The sequence below is a fragment of the Oryx dammah genome, unplaced genomic scaffold (genome assembly GCF_014754425.2).
Source record: "Oryx dammah isolate SB20612 unplaced genomic scaffold, SCBI_Odam_1.1 HiC_scaffold_25, whole genome shotgun sequence".
Taxonomy (NCBI): domain Eukaryota; kingdom Metazoa; phylum Chordata; class Mammalia; order Artiodactyla; family Bovidae; genus Oryx; species Oryx dammah.
In genome coordinates, this window is record NW_024070209.1 from 26594970 (window position 1) to 26617199 (window position 22230).

The window sequence follows — 22230 nt, forward strand, 5'->3', positions numbered from 1 at the left end:
AGTGAAAAGTGAAAGTGAAGTCGCTCAGTCGTGTCCGACTCTTAGTGACTCCATGGACTGCAGCCTACCAGGCTCCTCCGTCCATGGGATTTTCCAGGCAAGAGTACTGGAGTGGGGTGCCATTGCCTTCTCCAAAGATTGTTAAAGCATGTGTCCTGTAATTATCATTGATTTTCTGTTTCTATCTATAAAATGGTACTTTTCTTTGTAATTCATTTCAAACAGAAAAATTTGATATTATGATGAAATAAAATGGAGACACATACATTTTACCTTAATGTCAATTACAAGTAACGCATTGACATGATTTGGGTGATTGATAAAACCATCTTTACATGTCTTTACCTATGATTGTTATACCTTAGATTGTAAGCTCATATAGGCAAGGGACCTAGTTATATGTATGTATATATACTCTGCTGTCTTTCAGAAAGCATTTCTTTTTAAATTTTTAACTATTTCATTGTGGTAAAATTGAAATCCAATAAACTGTATGTATAATTTTAGAAGTTTTGAAATTTGTATACACCCCTGAAACCATCACCATAATTGAAATACTGATCATGTCTTATCACCCCCTCCTTTCTGACCCTTGAAGTTCCCTCCCTCTCCAGGAAACCACTGATTTGCTTTCTTTTATTATATATTAGTTTATATTTTCTAAAGTTTTAAGTAAATGAGATCATTCAGTATGTGCTTTTTCCCTCAGTGTCCTTTCAGTCAGCAAAACTATTTTAAGATCACCTGTATTGTTGCGTGTATCAATAGTTCTTTCCACTTTATTTCTGAGTATTCTCCCACTGTATGGCTATACCTCAATTTTTTTTAGTCCTTTCACCCACTGATGAACTTTGAGTTGTTGCCAGTCTGGGGCTGTTACAAGTAAATCTGTTATGAACACTTAGGTACACGTATGGTTAGATGGATATGTGTTTTGTATGGGTATATCCTTTCACTTCTCTAGAATAAATACCTAGAACTGGACCAATTAGATCTTAGACAGGCATAGATTTAACTTTCAAAGGAAGCTGCCAAACTGTTTTCCAAAGTGGTTGTATTTTATATTCCCCTCAGTGGTATCAGAGAGTTCCATTTTTTCACATTGTCATCACCTCTCAATGTAGTCAATCTTTTAAATGATAGCCCTTCTAATACGTATATAGTGATAATCTCATTAGGGTTTTAATTTGAATTTCCCTAATGACTAATGATGTTGGGTATCTTTTCATGTGCTTATTTGCCACTTATATATCTTATTTGGTAAAGTATCTATTCAGATGCCTTACTCATTTCTTTTTTTAATTGGGTTGCTTGTTTTCTTATTGTTAACACACCCAGAGTTCTTTATATGTTCTGGATATAAGCTCTTTATCAAATACATGATTTGCAAAAATATATGCTGTTTTCTCCCAGCCTGTAGCTTGTCTTTCCATTCTCCTCCTGGCATCTTTCAAAATGCAGAAATTTTTAATTTTAATAAAGTCTAACTTACCAATGTTTTTTTTTATGGATCATGCATCTTGTGTCATATCTAAGAAATCTTTTCTTAAGCTAAGGGTACAAAGATTTTCTCTAGTATTTTCATCTACAAGGTTTATAATTTTAGGTTTAACATTTAGGCTTCTGATCCATTTTAAGTTGACCCATTTCACATCCATATGATGTGAGATACGGATTTAAGGTTTTTATATATGGATATCTAATTATTAAAGCACTATTTGTTGAAAATACCCCCTTTGTCCACTGAAATACTATTTCATATTATATGCTATTGTAAATGGTATGTTTTTTAAAACATTATTATAAATGGTATGGAATTAGAAATTTAAATTTTCAGTTATTTTGTTGTTTGTATAAATACAATTAAATTTTGTGTATTGATCTTGTATCCCATAATTGTGTTAAACTCACTTATTTCTTCTTACTTTTCTGTCTGTCTCATTGGATAGTCTACATAGACGATCATATTGCCCACTAATAAAGACAATTTTACTTCTTCCTTTCTACTCTTGATGCTTTTTTTGCCTTGCCTTATTGCACTGGCTAGAATCTCTAGTGCAATACTGAATAGTGAGAGAAACATCACTTTCATGTTGCTGATGTTAGGTAGAAAGCATCTGGTCTTTCACCATTAAGTATGCTGCTGGTTGCTGGTTGGTTGGTTGCTTAGCCATGGATGACTCTTATGTGGCCCCACAGACTGTAGCCCACCAGGCTCCTCTGTCCCTGGGATTTCCAAGGCAAGGATACTGGAGTGGGTTGCCGTTTTTGTCTCCCAGGAATCTTCCCACCCAGGAACTGAACCCGCATCTCCTACATTGTAGGCAGACTTTTTACTGCTGAGCCCCTGGGGAAGCCCAAATGTGATATGATGCTAGCTCCAGATTTTTCATGGATAATCTTCTTCAGGTTAAGAAAGTTCCCTTCTTTTCTTTGGTTGCTGAGAATTTTCATCGGAAATAGGTATTCAACTTTGTCAGTGGATTTTCTGCAATTATTGAAATTATCACATTTTTCCAGTTCATATATATGGTGAATTATATTGATTAATTTTAAAATATGAGACCATGTTTTAAACTTTAAACTATAAACTTTCTTTCATTCCCTCACTTGATCAACCTGACTTCATCGTGATGTATATATGATATAGTTATTTTGGTGGTTGCTTTAGGTTTTATAGTAGATACCTTTAACTTACCACAATCTATCCTTAAATGACATACCACTTCATCTGTAATATGAAAACTTTACAAAAGTATACTTTTATTACTCCCTTCCCACTCTTAGACTATTATTATTCTCTATTTTATTTTCATATGTTATAAACCCCACAATACTTATTTGTGTAACCAGTCAACTATATTTTTAAGACAGTTAAATAATAAGAAAAGACTCTTATATATTTACTCAGTTATAATTTATAGTTCTCATCCTTCCTTTCTATAGATCCATATTTTCATCTGGTATTGATTTTTCTTCTACCTAAAAGACTTTCTTTACAGTTTTTGTAATACAGATCTGCTGGTGATTAATTCTTGCAACTTTTGTATGTCTGAAAACATCTATTTCACCTTAAAAAAAAAATACATTGTGAGTGGCCATGCAATAGGTTGGCTATACAAAAGGTTGGCATACTTTTTCCTTTTTAGTACTTTAAAGATGTCATTCCACTGTCTCCTGACTTGCATATTCCTCAAAAGAAATATGCTATCATCCATATCTTTCTTTGAATAATGTGTCTTTTCCTCTGGGTGCTTTTCAGATTTTCTGTTTATCACTGTTTTTAGACAATTTGATTGGATTTATTATATGCCTTGTAGTTGTGATTATGTTTCTTGTGCTTGGAGTTTGTTGAAATTTCTTGATCTGTGGGTTAATAGTTTTTATTAAATTTGAAAATATTTTAGTCATTATTTCTTCAGATATTTTTTTCTGTCTCCCCCTCTTTTGTCCTTTGGGAACTCCAATAACACATATATTAGGACACAGATTTGCTTCACAGCTCACTTGCTGATATTCTTTTGTTTTATTTCTATTTTTCTCTTTATATTTCCATTTTGGATAGTATCCATTGCTTTGTCTTCAAGTTCACTGATTTTTTTCTCCTGAAATGTCTAATTTGCTTTGAATTCCATCCAATGTATTTTCTTCTCAGACATTATAGTCTTCCTCATTAGAAGTACTTTCAAAGTATCCTTTGTGTCTCTACTTACCTTTTTAATACAGTAAATATCATTGTGATACCTAGTTTAATACCTTTGTGAATTCTAACATTGTGTCAAGTTCAATTATTCAGTTTTCCTCCTCATTATGGGCTTTATTATTTGACTTTTTGCATGTCTGGTAATCTTTGATTGTATACCAAGTATTTTCAATTTTACCTTTTTAGTATCTGAATGTTTTTATATTTCTATAAATGATTCTGTTTGGTTCTGGGACACATTTACATTATTTTGAAATAATTTGATCCTTTTGAGTATCACTGTTAAGATTTATTCGGCAGAACCAAAGAAGCATTTAGTCTAGAGCTAGTTATTCTCCACTGCTGAGACAAGATCCATCTGAGAACACCACTCAGTGCCCTGCGGATTATGAGGCTCTGAGGTCTGGCTGCTGAGAACAGCTGCACTTCCTGGCCCTCTGTGAGCAGTGGCCAGTCCCCTCCAATCTTCTCAGGTGGTTCTTTTCCAACCTCAAGGAGTTTCCTCATACACATGCTCCAGTCAGTACTTGCAGAGTACTTCTCAGGGGGACTATCCATAGACTGTCTTTGCAGCACTCTCCTATCTGATACTCGATTCTGGAAATGATAACTGTCTTGGTTTCCTCAGATTCTTAGCACCATCTCCTTAGCTCAAAGAATCCACCTAGTTCCGGCTCAGTTTACCCTCCTTGTACTGTGGCCTGGAAACTCTCTCAAGGCACTAGAATGGGGCAATGGTAGGGCTCATTTTATTTTTACCCCTCGCTCAAGGATCACCATCATTTGTTGCTGACTCTTAGTGTCTTGGAAACTATTATTTATACATTTTAAATAAATAAAACTATTATTTTATATATTAAAAATATAAAACTATTATTTTATATATATATATATACACACATATATGTTTTTAGTTGTTTTGGGCAGTAGGGTAAACAAGGTGCATGTAACTCCATCATTACCTAAAGTAGAAATCCTGAGAAAGCATTTTAAGTGGCCTTCATGTCTACTTAATCTACGCATTCTATTCAAAGAACAACTTAATGTAGGAACCTGTGTTTCTTGAGTGCCTTCTATATGCCAGACACTCTGCTAGGTATATTCATACACAATTCATTCAAATAGCATGTTTACTGAGCAGCTGTTATGTGTCACGGACTGTTCTAGGCAGTGAAAAATACATTATGGTACAAAACGGATTTTAGAAATCTCTTTCCCTAGGATGCTTATCTTCTACTGGAGAAAAAGAATTTTTAAAATTAATGATTTAATTATATAGCGTATTAAAGGATAATAATTGCTATTAAAAAAATGAAGAGCAGGTTAAGGGGGTTCAGGAATGCTGTGGTAGAAATGAATGATTACAGCTTTAAGCAGAATGATCAGTGTAAGCCACTCTGAGAAGGTACAATGTTCAAGCAGGTTCAAGCAGACTGGAAGGAGGTAAGGGAACAAGCCCTAGGGATGTCTGGAGGAAGAGCATCACATTGAGGAAGCAGCCAATTTAAAGGCCCTAAGGGAGAAGTATATCCCTAGTGTTTTCAAGAAATCATAGAGATTGGTGTTGCTAGAGCAAAGGGAGTAAGGGGGAGAGTAATGGGAGCTGAGGTCAGAATGGTACCTAGATTGCATAGGGTCTTATAGTTCAATGTAAAGACTGTGGCTTTTACTCTGTATGAAGAGAGGAGCCATTAGAAGGTAGTAAATAGAGAAGGCTCATGATTTCGTATCCATTTTAAAAGGATCTCTCTGGCTGCTCCCTTGAGCAGGAAAACCAATTAGGAGACTACACTGTAATTCAGATTAGAGAAGATGGTAGTTTAGACCAGGATGGGGGCAGTGGAAATAGAGAACACTTGGATTTTGACATATTTCAAAAGTGGAACTGACTGTATTTCCTGGCATATTCAACATGGGGTGTAAAAAAAGTAAAAGTCAAGGGTTTTGGCCTGAGAATTAACAAGATGAGAAAGACAGTGAATGCTGTGAATTTGGGGAAAGATGATGAGGAATTCACTATTGGAGATACTGAGTTTGAGATAGTCTATTAGACACCCAAGTGGCAATATTAAAATAGGAAGTTGGATATATGAGTCTGGAGCTAATGGGAATGGTACAGACTGGTAGGTTAAATAAGATGAGTAAAAACTGAGCTGAATTTAACAATGTGGAGATCTTTGGTGAATTTTAGAAGAGCATTTTTGGTGAAACAGTGGGGACAAAAGCCTGACTGGGAGGAGAGAAATTGAAAATAGAGTTTAAACAACTTTTTCATGCAGTTTTGCTACAGAGATGTAAGAGGGAATTGGAGCAATAACCAGAAGGGAAGGTAGAGTGAAGAGAGGATATTTTAAGAGGGGGGAAATAGCTGCTTGAATGTTTGAATACTGATGGAAGTAATCCAGTAGAGAGGAAAGAACTCTGATAATATAGGAGAAAGAAGGAAGAATTGTTAGAACTATGCTGTAGGATAAATGAAAGGGGAATGGCCCTCGTCTTTAAGAGGAAGTATTGGCTTTAGATAAGTGTATGGCTAATTCATTCGTGATAATAGATAGGAAACAGAGTATGCACGTGCAGATGCTGCTAGGAATATAAGTGTGATGATGAGAGTTTGTGGAAGTTCTCATCTGATTGCTGCAATTTTGACAGTAAAGTAAGAAGCAAGGTCATCAGCTGAAAGTAAGGATAAAGAAGGAAGTATTACAATTTTGAAAAGAGTGAAGTTGGTGCAAAATAATGAGGTAGGAGACTGGGAAAATAAATGGGGAAGGGAAATAAAAAAACAACTGCCAAACATAAAGAATCCGCTTGTGCTTCATGGTCACATTTTTTTTTTTCATGTGTATCTTTTATGTTTTTTGGTTTTTCGGCCGCAAGGCATGTGGGACCTTAGCTTCCCAACCAGGGATTGAACGTGACACCCTGCATTGGAAGGCAGAGTCTTAACTTCTGGACCACCAGGGAAGTCTCCATGGTCATGAATTTAAAGCAAAGCCAGTCAGGATGCTCGTGTGTTTCTCCAACCACATTCAGCTGCACAGATGCAGTCTTGGAGCAGGCGGAGAGCTGGATTTAACAAATATGAGAATGCAAGAGAGGGACGAGATAGCAGAGGGTGTGCACCGGGGAGTAGTTAAGATGGTTAGCTACAGGGCCTGGCTGGGCAAGTAGGGAAGATAAACATGAAGGAGAAGGACCCATGACAGAGTAAGAAGATCAGCAGATTGTAGACCAGTAAGACTGAAGACTGTGTGGATCACAAGAAACTGTAGAAAGTTCTGAAAGAGATGGGAATGCCAGACCACCTAACCTGCCTCTTGAGAAACCTGTATGCAGGTCAGGAAGCAACAGTTAGAACTGGAATGGAACAGACAGTTTCCAAATAGGAAAAGGAGTACGTCAAGGCTGTATATTGTCACCCTTATTTAACTTATATGCAGAGTACATCATGAGAAACGCTGGGCTGGATGAAGCACAAGCTGGAATCAAGATTGCCAGGAGAAATATCAATAACCTCAGATATGCAGATGACACCACCCTTATGGCAGAAAGTGAAGAAGAACTAAAGAGCCTCTTGATAAAGTGAAAGAGGAGAGTGAAAAAGTTGGCTTAAAGCTCAACATTCAGAAAACGAAGATCATGGCATCCGGTCCCATCACTTCATGGCAAATAGATGGGGAAATAGTGGCTTACTATTTTGGGGGGCTCCAAAATCACTGCAGATGGTGACTGCAGCCATGAAATGGAAAGATGCTTACTCCTTGGAAGGAAAGTTACGACCAACCTAGACAGCATATTAAAAAGCAGAGACATTACTTTGTCAACAAAGGTCTGTCTAGTCAAGGCTATGGTTTTTCCAGTAGTCATGTATGGATGTGAGAGTTGGGCTATAAAGAAAGCTGAGTGCCAAAGAACTGATGCTTTTGAACTGTGGTGTTGGAGAAGACTCTTGAGAGTCCCTTGGACTGCAAGGAGATCCAACCAGTCCATTCTAAAGGAGATCAGTCCTGGGTGTTCATTGGAAGAACTGATGTTGAAGCTGAAACTCCAGTACTTTGGCCACCTGATGTGAAGAGCTGACTCATTTGAAAAGACCCTGATGTTGGGAAAGATTGAAGGCAGGAGGAGAAAGGGACGACAGAGGATGAGATGATTGCATGGCATCACTGTCTCAATGAATGTGAGTTTGGGTAAATTCCGGGAGTTGGTGATGGACAGGGAGGCCTGTTGTGTTCAGTTCATGGGGTCACAAAGAGTCAGACACGACTGAGCAACTGAACTGAACTGAAGATTGAAGAATGGTTTGCATCAGAGTCCTTACTAGAAGAGGTGAACTGTAAGAAGTGGGGCTATTGGAGAGTAGTTCAGTGTTGCAGTTATTGGTAAAGACAAGGAGTGAGAGCCGGGCTACTTAATGAGGAGGCCAAAGACTGATATCAGTTTGCAAACTATACATTACTGAGCTGCAAGGAGGTGAGTTCAGAAATGGAAGGAAATGTTTAGAAACACTACTGTGCCATCCAAGCCTATGATCAGTGGACTTGTATTCAGAATGTCTTTGGTTTTTTAAAATCTCATTTGTCTATTCATTTGTTATTGTATTTTACAAAAGTAATGATCTGCAACAGATTGGCTATAAACAATAACAAAAAACCTGGTCCTGCCTCACAGCTAAAGCACTGCTGTAGTGTACATGACTGACATCTGAGTGTCAGAGGAGAGGGAGGGCAAGACCATCAGAGTTGGAAGGACGAGTTCCTTGAATATTGAAGTCTATCATAGCCTTCCCAGATAGAAGCCACTTGAGTCCCAGAGGCGCCAGTTTCATTGTTTGCCGTGTGACCAGTAGAACTCCTAATACAGTGTGAATGGTGCCCTCACATTGTTCAAGAAGGTGGCCATTGTTCTCTCCGTTTTACAGATAAGACAACAAACTCAGGGAAGTGAAATCATTGCCCAAGTCACACAGCTGGTAAAGGAAGGAACCAGTGTTTAAACTCAGGTCTGTCTGTCATGGGCTTCCCTGGTGGCTCAGTTGGTAAAGAATCCACCTGCAATGCAGGGGGCATGGGTTCGATCCCTGGTCAGGAAGATTCCTGGAGAAGGAAATGGCAATCCACTCCAGTATTCTTGCCTGGGAAATCCCATGGACAGAGGAGCCTTGCAGGGTACAGTCCACGGGGTTGTAAGAGTTGGACACGATTTAGCGACTAAACCACCACCACTACCTCTGCCACCACATCTGTCGTGTCAAAACTGGACTCTGTCCATACTCCTCTCCCGCTCTGTTATTTGCTCACAGTTACAGGGACGCTAGCCATACACTTCATGAAAAGTGGGGGGAAAGTGCCTTTAGGGCAATGCCTTTAGGGAATGTGTCGTGGTCCATGTGGCCAAGCTGAGCATGTCCATTTCTTTTAGAATTGCGGCTCGTTACCTCTGCTGTACCAACCCACAACCCATTACTGTTTAGATCCCCGTCTCTCTGGTTGGTCTTTGTCAAACTGAGGGCCTCAGGAATCCAGTATCCAATCTCACCAGAGCATTTCCTGTAGTTGCTGTTCTGGTACGTTAGTCATTACGCATATATTAGAAGGATCTTCTAAATGATGGTTCATGAATGGTAAGGTGAATAATTTTAATACTTTTCTTTTTTTCCCCAAAATTTATGTAATGGAGATGTTACTTCTATATTTTAAATTGTCTTGTTCATGTGGAAACTCTCAAAGACGCTCAAGTCTCTGATGAAGGCTCACTCTCCCACTGAGCCTGAGTCCCAGCTGCACTGGGAAGCCTCAGTGTTTCTAGAAAAGGTGATATTTGTTGCTTCCCATTCTCCCCAGGTGTGTGGGGTCTTTGAGGAATCAATCTAGAAATGAAACAGCATTAATATCTTAAGGCTTTCCTGGTTTCCTCCATTTCTCAGCTCTCCAATAGGCCTGGGCAAGTACAACACTACAGTGAATTTTTAAAGCTCATCCGTATGTCACAGGACCTGTGAACAAAGAGGTTATCTGCTTCTTCTGGAAAACCCTCTGTGGCGCTCTGAGCCTGTATGCTGACATAACTCACAGGGCGCAGCATCTGACATACAGGTTTATGTAGCCAACGCTGCCTCTGTGAAGCATGGCTTGTGGCACATAGCAGGGCCTGCCACATAGTAGGTACTCACTAAGGATGAGCCAAATGAGTGAGTGAATAACTGATGTTCAGTCTGTACAGGTATTTTCATGGTGATGTGGTTAATCTTTCTACCTTAAAAAAGTTACCAGCACAGATGTATATTAATGTATTAATATTTGAAAAGAATGTTGGGACTTACTAAAATAAGACTTATTTCTATATCCAAACAAGGAAATATCTAGAAGAAATAAAGAACCCACCAAGATAAGCAAATATAACTTGCCAGAGTAGGCTATGCTCATGCAGTTTAGTTTTAAATAATAATCAAAATAGATAATAAGAGCAGAATTTCACTTTGAAAAGTAATACTGCAAATCAGTTGATGAGGTGGGAAGAGGAGTCATTAAATACTTTAATATGATAAAATGCTAATCATCACAGTTATTAATTGAGAGTAACAACATCTCTGGTTGGCATCATAAGAATAACTAGAATTTTCAAACACATGTTATTAATTATTGTTATTACGTGAGGTTTAAAACCTCTTCTTCTTTTAGAGACTAAATGTCCTGAAAGGTGAATTTTAAAATATGCCTGAAAACTGAGAACTCCCAAAGGAAACTTGGTATTCTTTTCTTCCATCTTGCCAAAGTATTCATCAATAAGAAATGCAGTTGATATGCCAAGCACCAAGTTTCACATCATTTATTTTATATTTTAGATTTACTTACTTATTTTGGCTGTGCGAGGTCTTTGCTTTTGTGTGGGCTTCCTCTGGTTGCAGCAAGCAGGGCTACCTTAGTTGCAGTTCCCAGGCTTCTCCATTTCAGTGGCTTCTCTTGATGCAAACCACGGGCTCTAGGCTTGCGAGCGTCAGTAGTTGTGGTACATGGGCTTAGTTGCCCCACAGCTTGTGGGATCTTCCTGGACCAGGGATCGAGTCTGTGTCCTGTGCCTTGCAAGGAGGATGTTTAACCATGTAAATCATTTATTTTGTATAAGTTTGTATTCCAGTAGATGGGGAGCACTTTGATTTCATTATGTACTTTCATTGATGTTAAGAGTCTGGACTCATTCTAATGATGTCGGTCAAGATATGGTATTTTTCCCTAGTATGTCTACACAAGCCTATAAGAACTAGCAAAAACCTAACTATTGTATTTGAATAGAGAATTCTTCCTCTCCTAGATTTGAAGACTAAATAAAATATGGAACAGACAGTTACATCCCTAGTTTTTGTTTTTTATTATGCCTTTTGAAATAATTTGTATATACTTTTTAAATAATTTCAAGTGCCACAAAAATAATGTTAATAGCTCAAAATCAAAAGTTTAAAAAAAAACCCTAAGTATAATTTTTAAAATCTTTTTCTTCTCAAGCGTTTTACGATGGGATAATGAGACAGATGTCTCTCAACTGGAAGGACATTTTGACATTGTTATGTGTGCTGACTGGTAAGTACATAAAAATCATAAAACTCCTGTTAGAATAACAAATAGCTTTGCTGGAGTAATTGGGCTGTGCTGCTCTGCTGACGGTGAAGCGGAGTCAACAAATGAGGCACAAAGCCGCCTTAACCTCCACAAATTAATATTCATCTCCATGTGACAGTTATAAGGTAGTCTTCTATCACACAGTAACTTCTACCACATTATTTCCCAAAGATTGATTTTGAGAAGCATTTCCATTTTCTGGAATTGCCTCTGTTTCATGCTTGACGTATCAGTAAATGGACGACTTAGGCAAATTGCAAATAATTATGGCTCAGGGAGGAATAGTCTGGAGAAAAAGGAGTTTATCAACACAAACAGCTCAATTAGCTTACTTCTTAGGAGAGATCTGACTATTGATATAAGGGAATATATAGATGTGTGTGTGTATGCACACATATACACTCTAGCATATAAACATATCTGTGGAATATCTTTAGGGAAATAGCTTTTCTTAAAATGTATATTTGCTATCTAGTATTTCCAATGTCTTCAATTATGATATTTAATTATACTTAAAACAAGAATTATAAAATTTCATTTTATTGTTATGCAAATAATAATAGTAAAATCTCTGTCAGATGCTTGCCTTTTAAAAATAATTTACATGAGATATTTTGTCTTCCCTTTTAGCCCAATCTACTTATTGTTAATGAAAGTCTCATCCCTAAGTTACAGGATAAATATGTATCAAACCTTAATAATGATTTCAACTAATCTTATGTATTTTCTGCCTGTGTTGAATAATTATTTCATCATATGAGAAACATGACAATTCACAATATTTCCTGTTAAGAGTAAGATCTTATTTGTAGTTTTCTAAAGATTTTTAAAATGACACTATGAATTTGAAAACACAAGTTCTAATTCTAAAGGAGTTCTCTTCTATTGATAAACCCAAACACAAGATCCATAACCTAGAGAAGATTTTCCTTATGTGAGAGTTGAATGAATGGAATGTAATCTCCAGGATGTTTTTATTTAAAATTATTATTATTTAATAAGATTTTTAGTGGGTAAACTTTCTGCCTAAGTCCCTGAAATTAGATTTGTTTTCTGTTTTCTCCAGAAAAACAATTCTCAGTGAAAATTAAATATTTTCTTCCATTCTTAGTTGAGTTTTTCATGGCCATTTTAGTCCCTCTGCACCCAATTTCAGAAAACCTTTTTCCAGAAAAAGGGAGAGACAGATTTCTGACTAATCATTGATATTGTGTCTCAATACTACAGCCCTCATCTAATCAAAAATAAGGAGCTAAAACCTCACCATATGATTTGAGCAAGTAATTTAGTAAATGCCTTTCCTCACCAAATATGAGAAAGGATCCTCCAGGTTTCATTGCACAGATGAAGATAATGCTGGCAGGATTAGATCAGATTAAGTATGAAAGTCAGATCAGAGAGCAGCGGAGAGAGGGAAGGAGGGCAGGATCTTCTTGGAGATTTAGACGAGGGTCGCCCACTGATGGGCTCTGATTATGTGGGGAAAGTCAGGTCTAGCCAAGAGATTTCAAGTTAAATGTGTCCTTTGCACAAATATCAAAACAGCCTGGCTTTATCATACCTTGTGTTATGACACTCACACCATGTCATCCCATTTGTACCAGAGAGACAAGCAGAGGAAGTAAGATTCAAGCTCTTTTCTGATTAATGTTCTCAGGTTAAAAATAGCCACACAACATGTTTGAAAAATAGTCTTTTTTCCCCTAGCCAACAACAGGATCCTGTACAACCAACATACATAATGCATATTCAGTTAAGGCTTTCATTCCAAATACATAACATAATAATATGATGTAATACGTACATACATACACACACATACCATATACATATACACACAGCTAGTAACTATTGAGAATTTATGTATTCAGATGAACCAAATACACCAAGTTTCATTTTATAAATGGTTTTTTTCTATGCATGAATTGTTTTTTTTCCCTCCTGGTGTCGTCGGTGCTGGAATGTCAGGCTGTTTATAATTTCCCATTTGTAAATGTGAAACATTAAGCTGCTCTCACTGCGATGCTGATATTATTTCCAAGAGAAATGCTTTGGAAGTGGTCTGTCTTCATACTCACAGAGATGGGTATGCTGTTTAGAAACTTAAAAAGTACAGTGATGTTCATAATATACATGTTGTGCCTATAGCAGGGAAGCCCAGGACTCCAGGAGTTCTTTATGTCTTGTAGGGTTGATGTTTCTCTGTCAGAGTTATTACACAGATGCTGCTTCTAGGGACAGGCAGGCAGGCAGACCAGACTGCTTTTTTTTTTTGAAGAATGTCACAGGAGGAAAAGAAAGCTCTCTTTAGTCACTACCTCTAAGATGAAACCTGAAATAGTCGGTGCCAGAAATAGGTGCCACACATAAATAGATGACGTTAAGTCTCACACCATCCTCGAGTCATTGTCAGTCAATGAGATCTGGATTAGGCTACAGGAATATGAAGCAAGAGTTGGAGTTCAAATATTAGGTACATGGATTAAATTCTTACTGAAGCATTTCCAGCAAGGGTGGCATTGTCTGATTCCCTGAATAGCTAACCAGTGGTACCGCTTGATCCCATTTACATGAAAACAAGCTCTATTCACAAACCTATTCCAAACCCACATTGTGGTTCAAGTAAAATGCACATGATTACGAGTGGTGATATGTTTATGTTCTTAAATCATTCATATATTCATATATTTACATTCAAACATTAATAAACCTGTAGGCAATGGGGGGAATAACTTATTTCCCAGAAGAGACAGTCTCTTAGTTCACATCTAAATTTAGTAGCTCAACTAGATTATAAAATAAAGAGGCACACTGAACGCTAGTCATTATTTCACCATTCAGCATTTTTGACAATGAAATATAGTTTCATGGTTCAACAGTTCCTAAGTAACTTGTAAAATGTCAACTTTGAAATAAACAGAAAGAAAAAAAATCAAGGTAACGGCCATACCCACAAAAGGATGCTGTTGACAAACATCAAAATTTTAGAATATTTAACCGCAGGTATAGGGGAAAAAAACCCTCCTATTAAGTTCCTTGGTTGACTTGTTTAATGTTGAATTTAATATAAGTTCCTTTCTGCTGGAATGCAGTCCACCCCTGTCCTTGCTGAGTTTAGAATAGCAAGTGATTGTTAATTTTAAACCTGCCTTTCCAGACTTCTATTCAATCACAATGATCTGAGAGTTTGGTAGCAAGATGTTTTTTTTATCCAATGAACAATTTCACTCAGTGTTTGATGGCTTTCCAGTTTATTGTAGCTCTGCAAAAATAAAAATGATTCTGTAAATTTGAAGAAAAAAAAAAGGTCCATACATGTGGATTCTCTAAAGGCTTGCAGAGCAAGTCTAAAATGCCACCCTTAGCTGGACGCATGGAGCTCGGTCTGTAGGATGGTGAACCACATCTGCCTGCCTGCAGCCTGAGACTTTGGGAAGAAATGCCAGAAGGTTCATCACCTCACTTGCTCTCTCAGCATTTTCACACCAGCTGTATACAGTGGATTGTTTCTATGTTCTATCCTTTTTACTTTAAATGATGACAAGTTTGGGTTTTGTGAAGAAAAATTGTTTTTCTCAAAATAGGCCCTAGGATTTCTTTGTTTTCTTCCAGATGCTCTGATCATACATAGTTCTAAATCACAACTCATAGACCTTTCCGCCTGAAAATATTTTTAGCCCTCTCACCTCACAACTGAGGAAACTCAGTCCTGGAGAAGATGGACAGATTGTCAGAGATCTGGCACCTAAGGGGTGGCGCCACACGAGATTAAAATATGGCTGCCCCCGCAGTCAGTTGCTAAAGACTGAGAGAGGCTATTCGGTCTGCTGAAAGTTAAATCTAAAACAGTGAATTGGAGCACATTTCACCTTGAAAATTACACAGAGGTCTTCTTCTCTGAGAATGCTGACAGAAATGTCTCCTTGTTCTCTGTACTAATTAATTTCCCTAGGCCAGGAGATGAAGCTGCTCTGGGCTATGTAGAAAACCCTGACTGATTCTAAGGGAGGCAATGAAAATGGCCTGGCACCTTCCCTTTGTCTCATAATCTATGATTCAGATCAATGGAACAAAGCAAGCGTTGATTCCACAAGTGAATTATATAGAGGGGTGTGTGTGTGTGTATGTGTTTAATGGCCAAACTAGACTGATTGTCAATGTATTTTGATCAGTAACTGAAGGGAGAGTATCTCCATCCCAATCACTGACCCACTCAACCTTTTTTTAATAGATCCACTTAAGCTACTGCTGTTCTCTGAGCCCATTAGGACTTATTTAAGGGGCGAATTTTCAGGAGATTATATATCACTCCCACTAAAGCACATTGAAATTGCTCATAGGATGTATCCTACAAAGTGTTACAAATTCTGCACCAGAGCTAACTAGAAAGCTGAGCTTGCTTAGAATAAAGACCTGTTAGAGAACTATAAGAATTACTTTTGGGAAGCCTGACTTGGGGTGATGGAGTAGACAGAACCAGCTTTCAAATACCTGTGTTTTGAACGTGTGCTGTGTGTTAAGCTGCGTTTTCTAGTGAGCTGTGATGTTAATATCTTTTTCACCACTGCCAATAGTAAATAGAAATAGTATTTTATAAGGCTATGTTTTTTTATTGCAGTATAGTTAATTTACAATGTTTTCTTAGTTTCAAGTACACAGCAAAGTGATTCAGGTATCTGGCAGGCTACAGTCCATAGGGGCACACAGAGTCCAACATGACTGAAGCAACGAGGCAGCATGTGTATATATGTGCATTCTTTTTTCAGATTCTTTTCCATTATAGTTTATTACAGCCCTCTCTGGTGACTAAGATGGTAAAGAATCTGCCTGCAATGCAGGAGACCTGTGTTCAATCCCTGAGTCAGGAAGATCCCCTGGAGAAGGGAATGGCTACCCACTCCGGTATTCTTGCCTGGAGAATTCTGTGGACAGAGGAGCCTGGCGGGCTGTCTTCATGGGGCTCGCAAAGAGTCAGACACTACTGAGCAGCTAACACTTTCCCTCTTTCATAGGTTATTACAAGATATAGAGTATAATTCCCTGTGCGACACATTAAGTCCTTGTTGTTCACCTACGTTATATATAGTAATATGTATATATTAATCCCAAACTCCTAATTTATCTCCCCTTCCCCATATAAGGTTATGTTTTCAGCTCAGCTTTTAAGTTGTTAATTACTTATCTCCAGCAGTCTTACCAACTCTTAGGAGGCACGTGTATAAACTGGGAGCGGTCTTGCTTAGTGCTATGTATCCCCACTAGCCAGGCCTCCTGGGGGCTCAAGTAACTGATAGAGGTATTTAAATAGAATGCTTAATTATTCACATTTAAGGTAGTATTGTTGTTGCTTCCCTGGGCTCAGTGGTAAAGAATATACCTGCCAAGCAGGAGACATGGGTTCAATCCCTGGGTCAGGAAAATCCCCTGGAGAAGGAAATGGCAACCCACTCCAGTATTCTTAACTAGGAAATCTCATGGACAGAGGAGCCTGGTGGGCTACAGTCCATGGAGTTGCAAAAGAGTCAGACACAGCTTAGTGACTAAACAACAACAGCAAGACAGTATTACCTCACTAAAGAATAAGGTATAAAGTCCTGAAGAGAACATTTCAAAACACTTAAATACAATTCGATTCCTTTCTTTCTGGCCCTTACTGGTCATTAACCACTAATTAATATGACTAAAAGACAAACTTCTGTAGCATTCAAATTAGACACATTTTGTGCTCTAAGATTTAAATGCATAGTTTTCTGGAACAGTAAGAATTTTCCCATATAATAATCAGGTTATCCTGACTGATACATAGGTTTGTATTCTAGAGATGATTTCTAGTTTACCTTAAGAGGATTCTTTTTCCATTGCTCAAAACAGCATTTTATAGAAGAAACTTCCACTAAGCATGTCATGGTGAATCCCAAGTTCTGTCTTCTTGGAAATATTTCATAAGCCGCTCTCCCCACTCATCTTAAGTGAGAGAATTAGGAGAGAACCTGGTCTGGTGAAACATTCGGCCTAAATGCTGATTCCTCTGTAGCAAGACCAGTGAAGGAGTATGAACAACCAGTTTTAGAGGCATTGAAACTCACCCTACATAAGCCCCTCCATTTCAAAGACTGTGTTGATCTGCTAGTAAAGTGAAAAGTGTAAGTGATAGTCTCTCAGTCATGTCTGACTCTTTGCAACCCCATGGACTGTAGCCTGCCAGGCTCCTCTGTCCATGGAATTCTCCAGGCAAGGATACTGGAGTGGCTTGCCATTCCCTTCTCCAGGGGATCTTCCCAAACCAGGGATTGAACCCAGGTCTCCCGCATTGCAGGCGGATTCTATACTGTCTGAGCCACCACAGAAAACCAAAATACGAAGATGGAGGTACTGGGGATTGTACCCAGGATCTCATGCATGCTAAGCCTGTTCTCAACCACTGAGCCATACCCCCAGGCCTGCCAGTAAGGGAGTAAGTGAACTATTCACTGAGCACCTTCTCTGTGTGTACGCTGGGCCAGAGATAGTGATACAGAAATGAATACAGACTGGAAGCTCCTTGAGAATGGGAATTTTGTTTTATTCACAGCTTATCTCCATGGCCTGAAGCAGCTCCTAGTATATAGCAAGTTATCGACAAATATTGAATCCAGAGTTGCCATGGTCTTTGGGACACATTGCCTAATCCTGGTCTTTGTTTATTCCTAACTCACTGGTTGGAACTAACCTTTAGGGACTGGTGCTGTTACTAGTCACTAAAAACCATCCCTACCTGAGGTCTTTTCTGTGGTCAGTGTATAATAGGGCCGGTGGTTTGATTTTGAAGGATGGCCTCACAGCACCTCCTGTGGGCAGAGGACCCATGTTTGCAGAGACAAGTGTTGGGAGAGCTTCATCTCCACCAGATGACTGCCTCAAACAGCAGCTTAGAAAACTACCCATTGCACACTAGCACATGGTCCAGTCGTGTGTGAACTGTGGCCCATCACGTGTTGATGACTTGGCTTTGATTGGATAACCCTGCCATAGCATCTTTTGTATTATTTGTATTCTAGTGAGATACTTGAATGGAAGGAAACAATTTCTGTCTTTTAGTGTTGAGTAAACATGTGTAATTAGCCTTGATCTCCACTAATATCATTAGACTTGAAAACCCAGTTTAATCTGGATTCTGCTCTCTTCTCAATGTCAGTCTGTTTCTGGACCAGTACAGAGCCAGCCTTGTTGATGCAATAAAGAGATTACTCCAGCCCAGGGTAAGTATGTTTCTATTTTCTCCTGAACACTGGCTTCAGAATAATTAGTCTGTGCACAAAGATGGAAAGAGTAATGGAATGGCAGGATTAATGTCATGTAATACTTTAATACTTATTATGTCCAACTTCAATTGAGTCTTCTGATCTATCAGATTTTTTCCTAATCATAACTAGGGAACTTCTTACCCTTGGCCTTCTGATAAGGAACACAGTGGGTAGTAAAATAAATGAAACCGCTTCAAAGATAGTGTGAGATTATTTTTATCAAAGAATTTCTTGAGTCTTTTCCTTTGATAACAATATCTTCATATTAAAATAGAGTATGATATTGAAAGTTTTCTGTTGACTTCTGTCATTTTAAATCCCTTCAGTGGTAACCTGTGTCATTGGGTATTTATTTATTGCAAAAGAATATTTTTTTCTTTTTATTTCTGTTTCTATTAAAGAAAGGGACTTCAGATGAATCTATCTATTAAAAGTTCTTTGCTTTAAAAGGAAACCATTATTTACATATTATAAACATTAGGTCACAATGAAGCCAAGCATGGCATAAAATATTGTGCACATTTTTACATTTATATATCCATTTATGCCTGTGAGTAAATTACAGAGTTTGTATCCACTCTTATTTTGCTGGGCTGTTATACTAAGCTAGGAGGTCCTGCAGCCTAAACGGAGAGTTAATATACATCCATTTAAAGAAAGAAAACAAGTTTAAAGCTCATACATTAAAAAAAAATCTTATAAGTATGTAAGACTCTTGCTGTGCCATAGGAATTTAGAATAGGTTAACAGTGTTAATGTAGCCTAAGACAGAAACTCAACATTTATCTGAGAAAAGACTATAGTGTGTGTGTGTGTGTGTATGTGTGAAGTATTTTCTAAAGTTTTGTCTTTTCTTTTAAAAAAGAAGGTTTGCTCTAGTCTTCTGACCTCAGTGAGACTTATCTGCTAATACCTTTCAATCTTTCTCTTATATCTTTTCTACATTGAAGATTCCCAGAGCAATTTGATAATCATCCTTTGCCCTACACTGTGCTTTTTATTTTGTTATCTCTATATAGCTCAGAAACTTTAACTAGGCCTCTCAGAGGAGTAACCACAGCTTTGTAAGTGGTAATCAATTAAATTAAATTGGCTTCTCAATTCCCCCTGTGAGGTGGGGAGCAGCTCTAGAGGCAAGGAAGGGACACACTCCAAGCCGTTGATGACAGCTGTCGTGGTTGAGTGAGCAGCCCAAGTTGAGGGCAGAAGAAGGAATTGGGGGCCTCTTCATCTCCCCTTTAGCCTTGTGTGATTCTCATGAGCATTTGCAAGATCAGGATTTTCAGAAAGGACACCAAGATTCTTGGATATAAGGCTTCTGGGAATATCTACCATGCAAAAACACAATGCTTTCAAAGACTCCTGGATCTCACAGTGCACAGTACTTCACTCATCACCAACACCTCCTTCAGAGCCTATTTGTGACAAATAATCCATTTTGCTGGTTCCAGATAGGAAAAGGAGTGCGTCAAGGCTGTATATTGTCACCCTGCTTATTTAACTTCTATGCAGAGTACATCATGGGAAACGCTGGGCTGGAAGAAGCACAAGCTGGAATCAAGATTGCCAGGAGAAATATCAATCACCTCAGATATGCAGATGACACCACCCTTATGGCAGAAAGTGAAGAAGAACTAAAGAGCCTCTTGATGAAAGTGAAAGAGGAGAGTGAAAAAATTGGCTTAAAGCTCAACATTCAGAAAATGAAGATCATGGCATCTGGTCCCATCACTTCATGGCAAATAGATGGGGAAACAGTGGCTGACTCTATTTTTCTGGGCTCCAAAATCACTGCAGATGGTGACTGCAGCCATGAAATTAAAAGACGCTTACTCCTTGGAAGGAAAGTTATGACCAACCTAGACAGCATATTAAAAAGAAGAGATTACTTTGTCAACAAAGGCTGTCTAATCAAGGCTATGGTTTTTCCAGTAGTCTTGTATGGATGTGAGAATTGGACTATAAAGAAAGCTAAAAGTGAAAGTGAGGTCGCTCGGTCGTGTTCGACTCTACAACTCCGTGGACTGTAGCCCACTAGGCTCCTCCATCCATGGGATTCTCCAGGCAAGAGTACTGGAGTGGGTTGCCATTTCCTTCTCCAGGGGATCTTCCTGACCCAGGGATCGAACCCAGTTCCAGGAAGATGCTTTAACCTCTGAGCCACCAGGGAATTGATGCTTTTGAACTGTGGTGTTTGAGAAGACTCTTGAGAGTCCCTTGGACTGCAGGGAGATTCAACCAGTCCATCCTAAAGGAAATCAGTCCTGGGTGTTCATTGGAAGGACTGATGTTGACGCTGAAACCCCAATATTTTGGCCACCTAATGTGAAGAGCTGACTCATTTGAAAAGATCCTGATGTTGGGAAAGATTGAGGGCAGGAGGAGAAGGAGAGGACAGAGGATGAGATGGTTAGATGGCATCACCAACTCAATGGACATGAGTTTGGGTGGACTCCGGGAGTTGGTGATGGACAGGGAGGCCTGGTGTTCTGTGGTTCATGGGGTCACAAAGAGTCGGACACGACTGAGCGACTGAACTGAACTGAACTGAACTCCATTTTGTAGCAGATTTGCCTGGTTTACGTAGAAAGTGAAAGTGAAGTCGCTCAGTTGTGTCCAATTGTTTGCAACCCCATGGACTGTAGCCTACCAGGCTTCTCCATCCATGGAATTTTCCAAGCAAGAGTACTGGAGTGGGTTGCCATTTCCTTTTCCAGAGAATCTTCCTGACCCAGGGATCGAACCCAGGTCTCCTGCATTGCAGGCAGACGCTTTCCCATCTGAGCCACCAGGGAAGCTGTGCAGAAGAAGGAATTACATAGTTTACATAGGATTCATACGTTTACATAGGATCTATTATAAATCATTCACATGATTAACAATAGAAAACCGGCCAAGCTATGAATAGACCTAAATGGAGCTTGAACTGGAGCATCTAGTAGCTCTCCTGTACCCTCTATTAAACTCTGAATGATGCTCCTCCTTGTCTGAAGTATGGCTCCACGCAGCAGCCTCCTCAGAGGACAGCAGTACTCCTGCTGAAGCGGATGCTCACCCTTAACTGGGAGGATTAGACCCAGCCCTAGAGTGGACGGTGCTTACTTATGCTCCGTGTAGAGCTGGGGAAGCTGAATCAAAGGGGCCTGCATCATGGGCTTCCCGAGTAGCTCAGTGGTAAAGAATCCGCTTGCCAGTGCAGGAGACATGGGTTTGATCCCTGGCCCATGAAGATACTAAGAAACTAAGAGACTAAGATACTAAGCCACAGAGAAACTAAGTCCACATGCCGCAACTATTGAGCCTGTACTCTAGAGCCCGGGAGCTGCAGGTACTGAAGCCTGGGCACTCTAGAACCCATGCTCTGCAACAGGAGAAGCCACCACAATGAGAAACTAGTGCATTGCAACTGGAGAGCAGCCCCCAATCTCTGCAACTAGAGAAAAACCCACGCAGCAACAAAGACCCAGCACAGCCCAAAAAATAAGTAAACAAATAAATATTCTTAAACATCTAAAAACAAAAACAAAGGGGCCCACATCAAAATGCAGCATAAGAAATGAGAGGAGGGGCCCTCACTTAGGCCCCTCCTGTCCTGCAGCGGTGCTTGGACTGACAAGTTTCCAGA

At 38.9% G+C, this 22230-nt stretch overlaps 1 protein-coding gene across 1 annotated transcript in view; it reads left to right on the plus strand.

The window, feature by feature from the left end:
- CAMKMT (calmodulin-lysine N-methyltransferase) overlaps positions 1-22230 on the plus strand; it is a 426241-nt gene that overhangs the window by 388617 nt on the left and 15394 nt on the right. Inside the window, exons 8-9 of the mRNA XM_040224729.1 lie at positions 11209-11283; positions 18497-18560. Of these exons, the coding sequence (XP_040080663.1) occupies positions 11209-11283; positions 18497-18560 (139 nt within the window). The remainder of the gene's footprint in view (positions 1-11208; positions 11284-18496; positions 18561-22230) is intronic.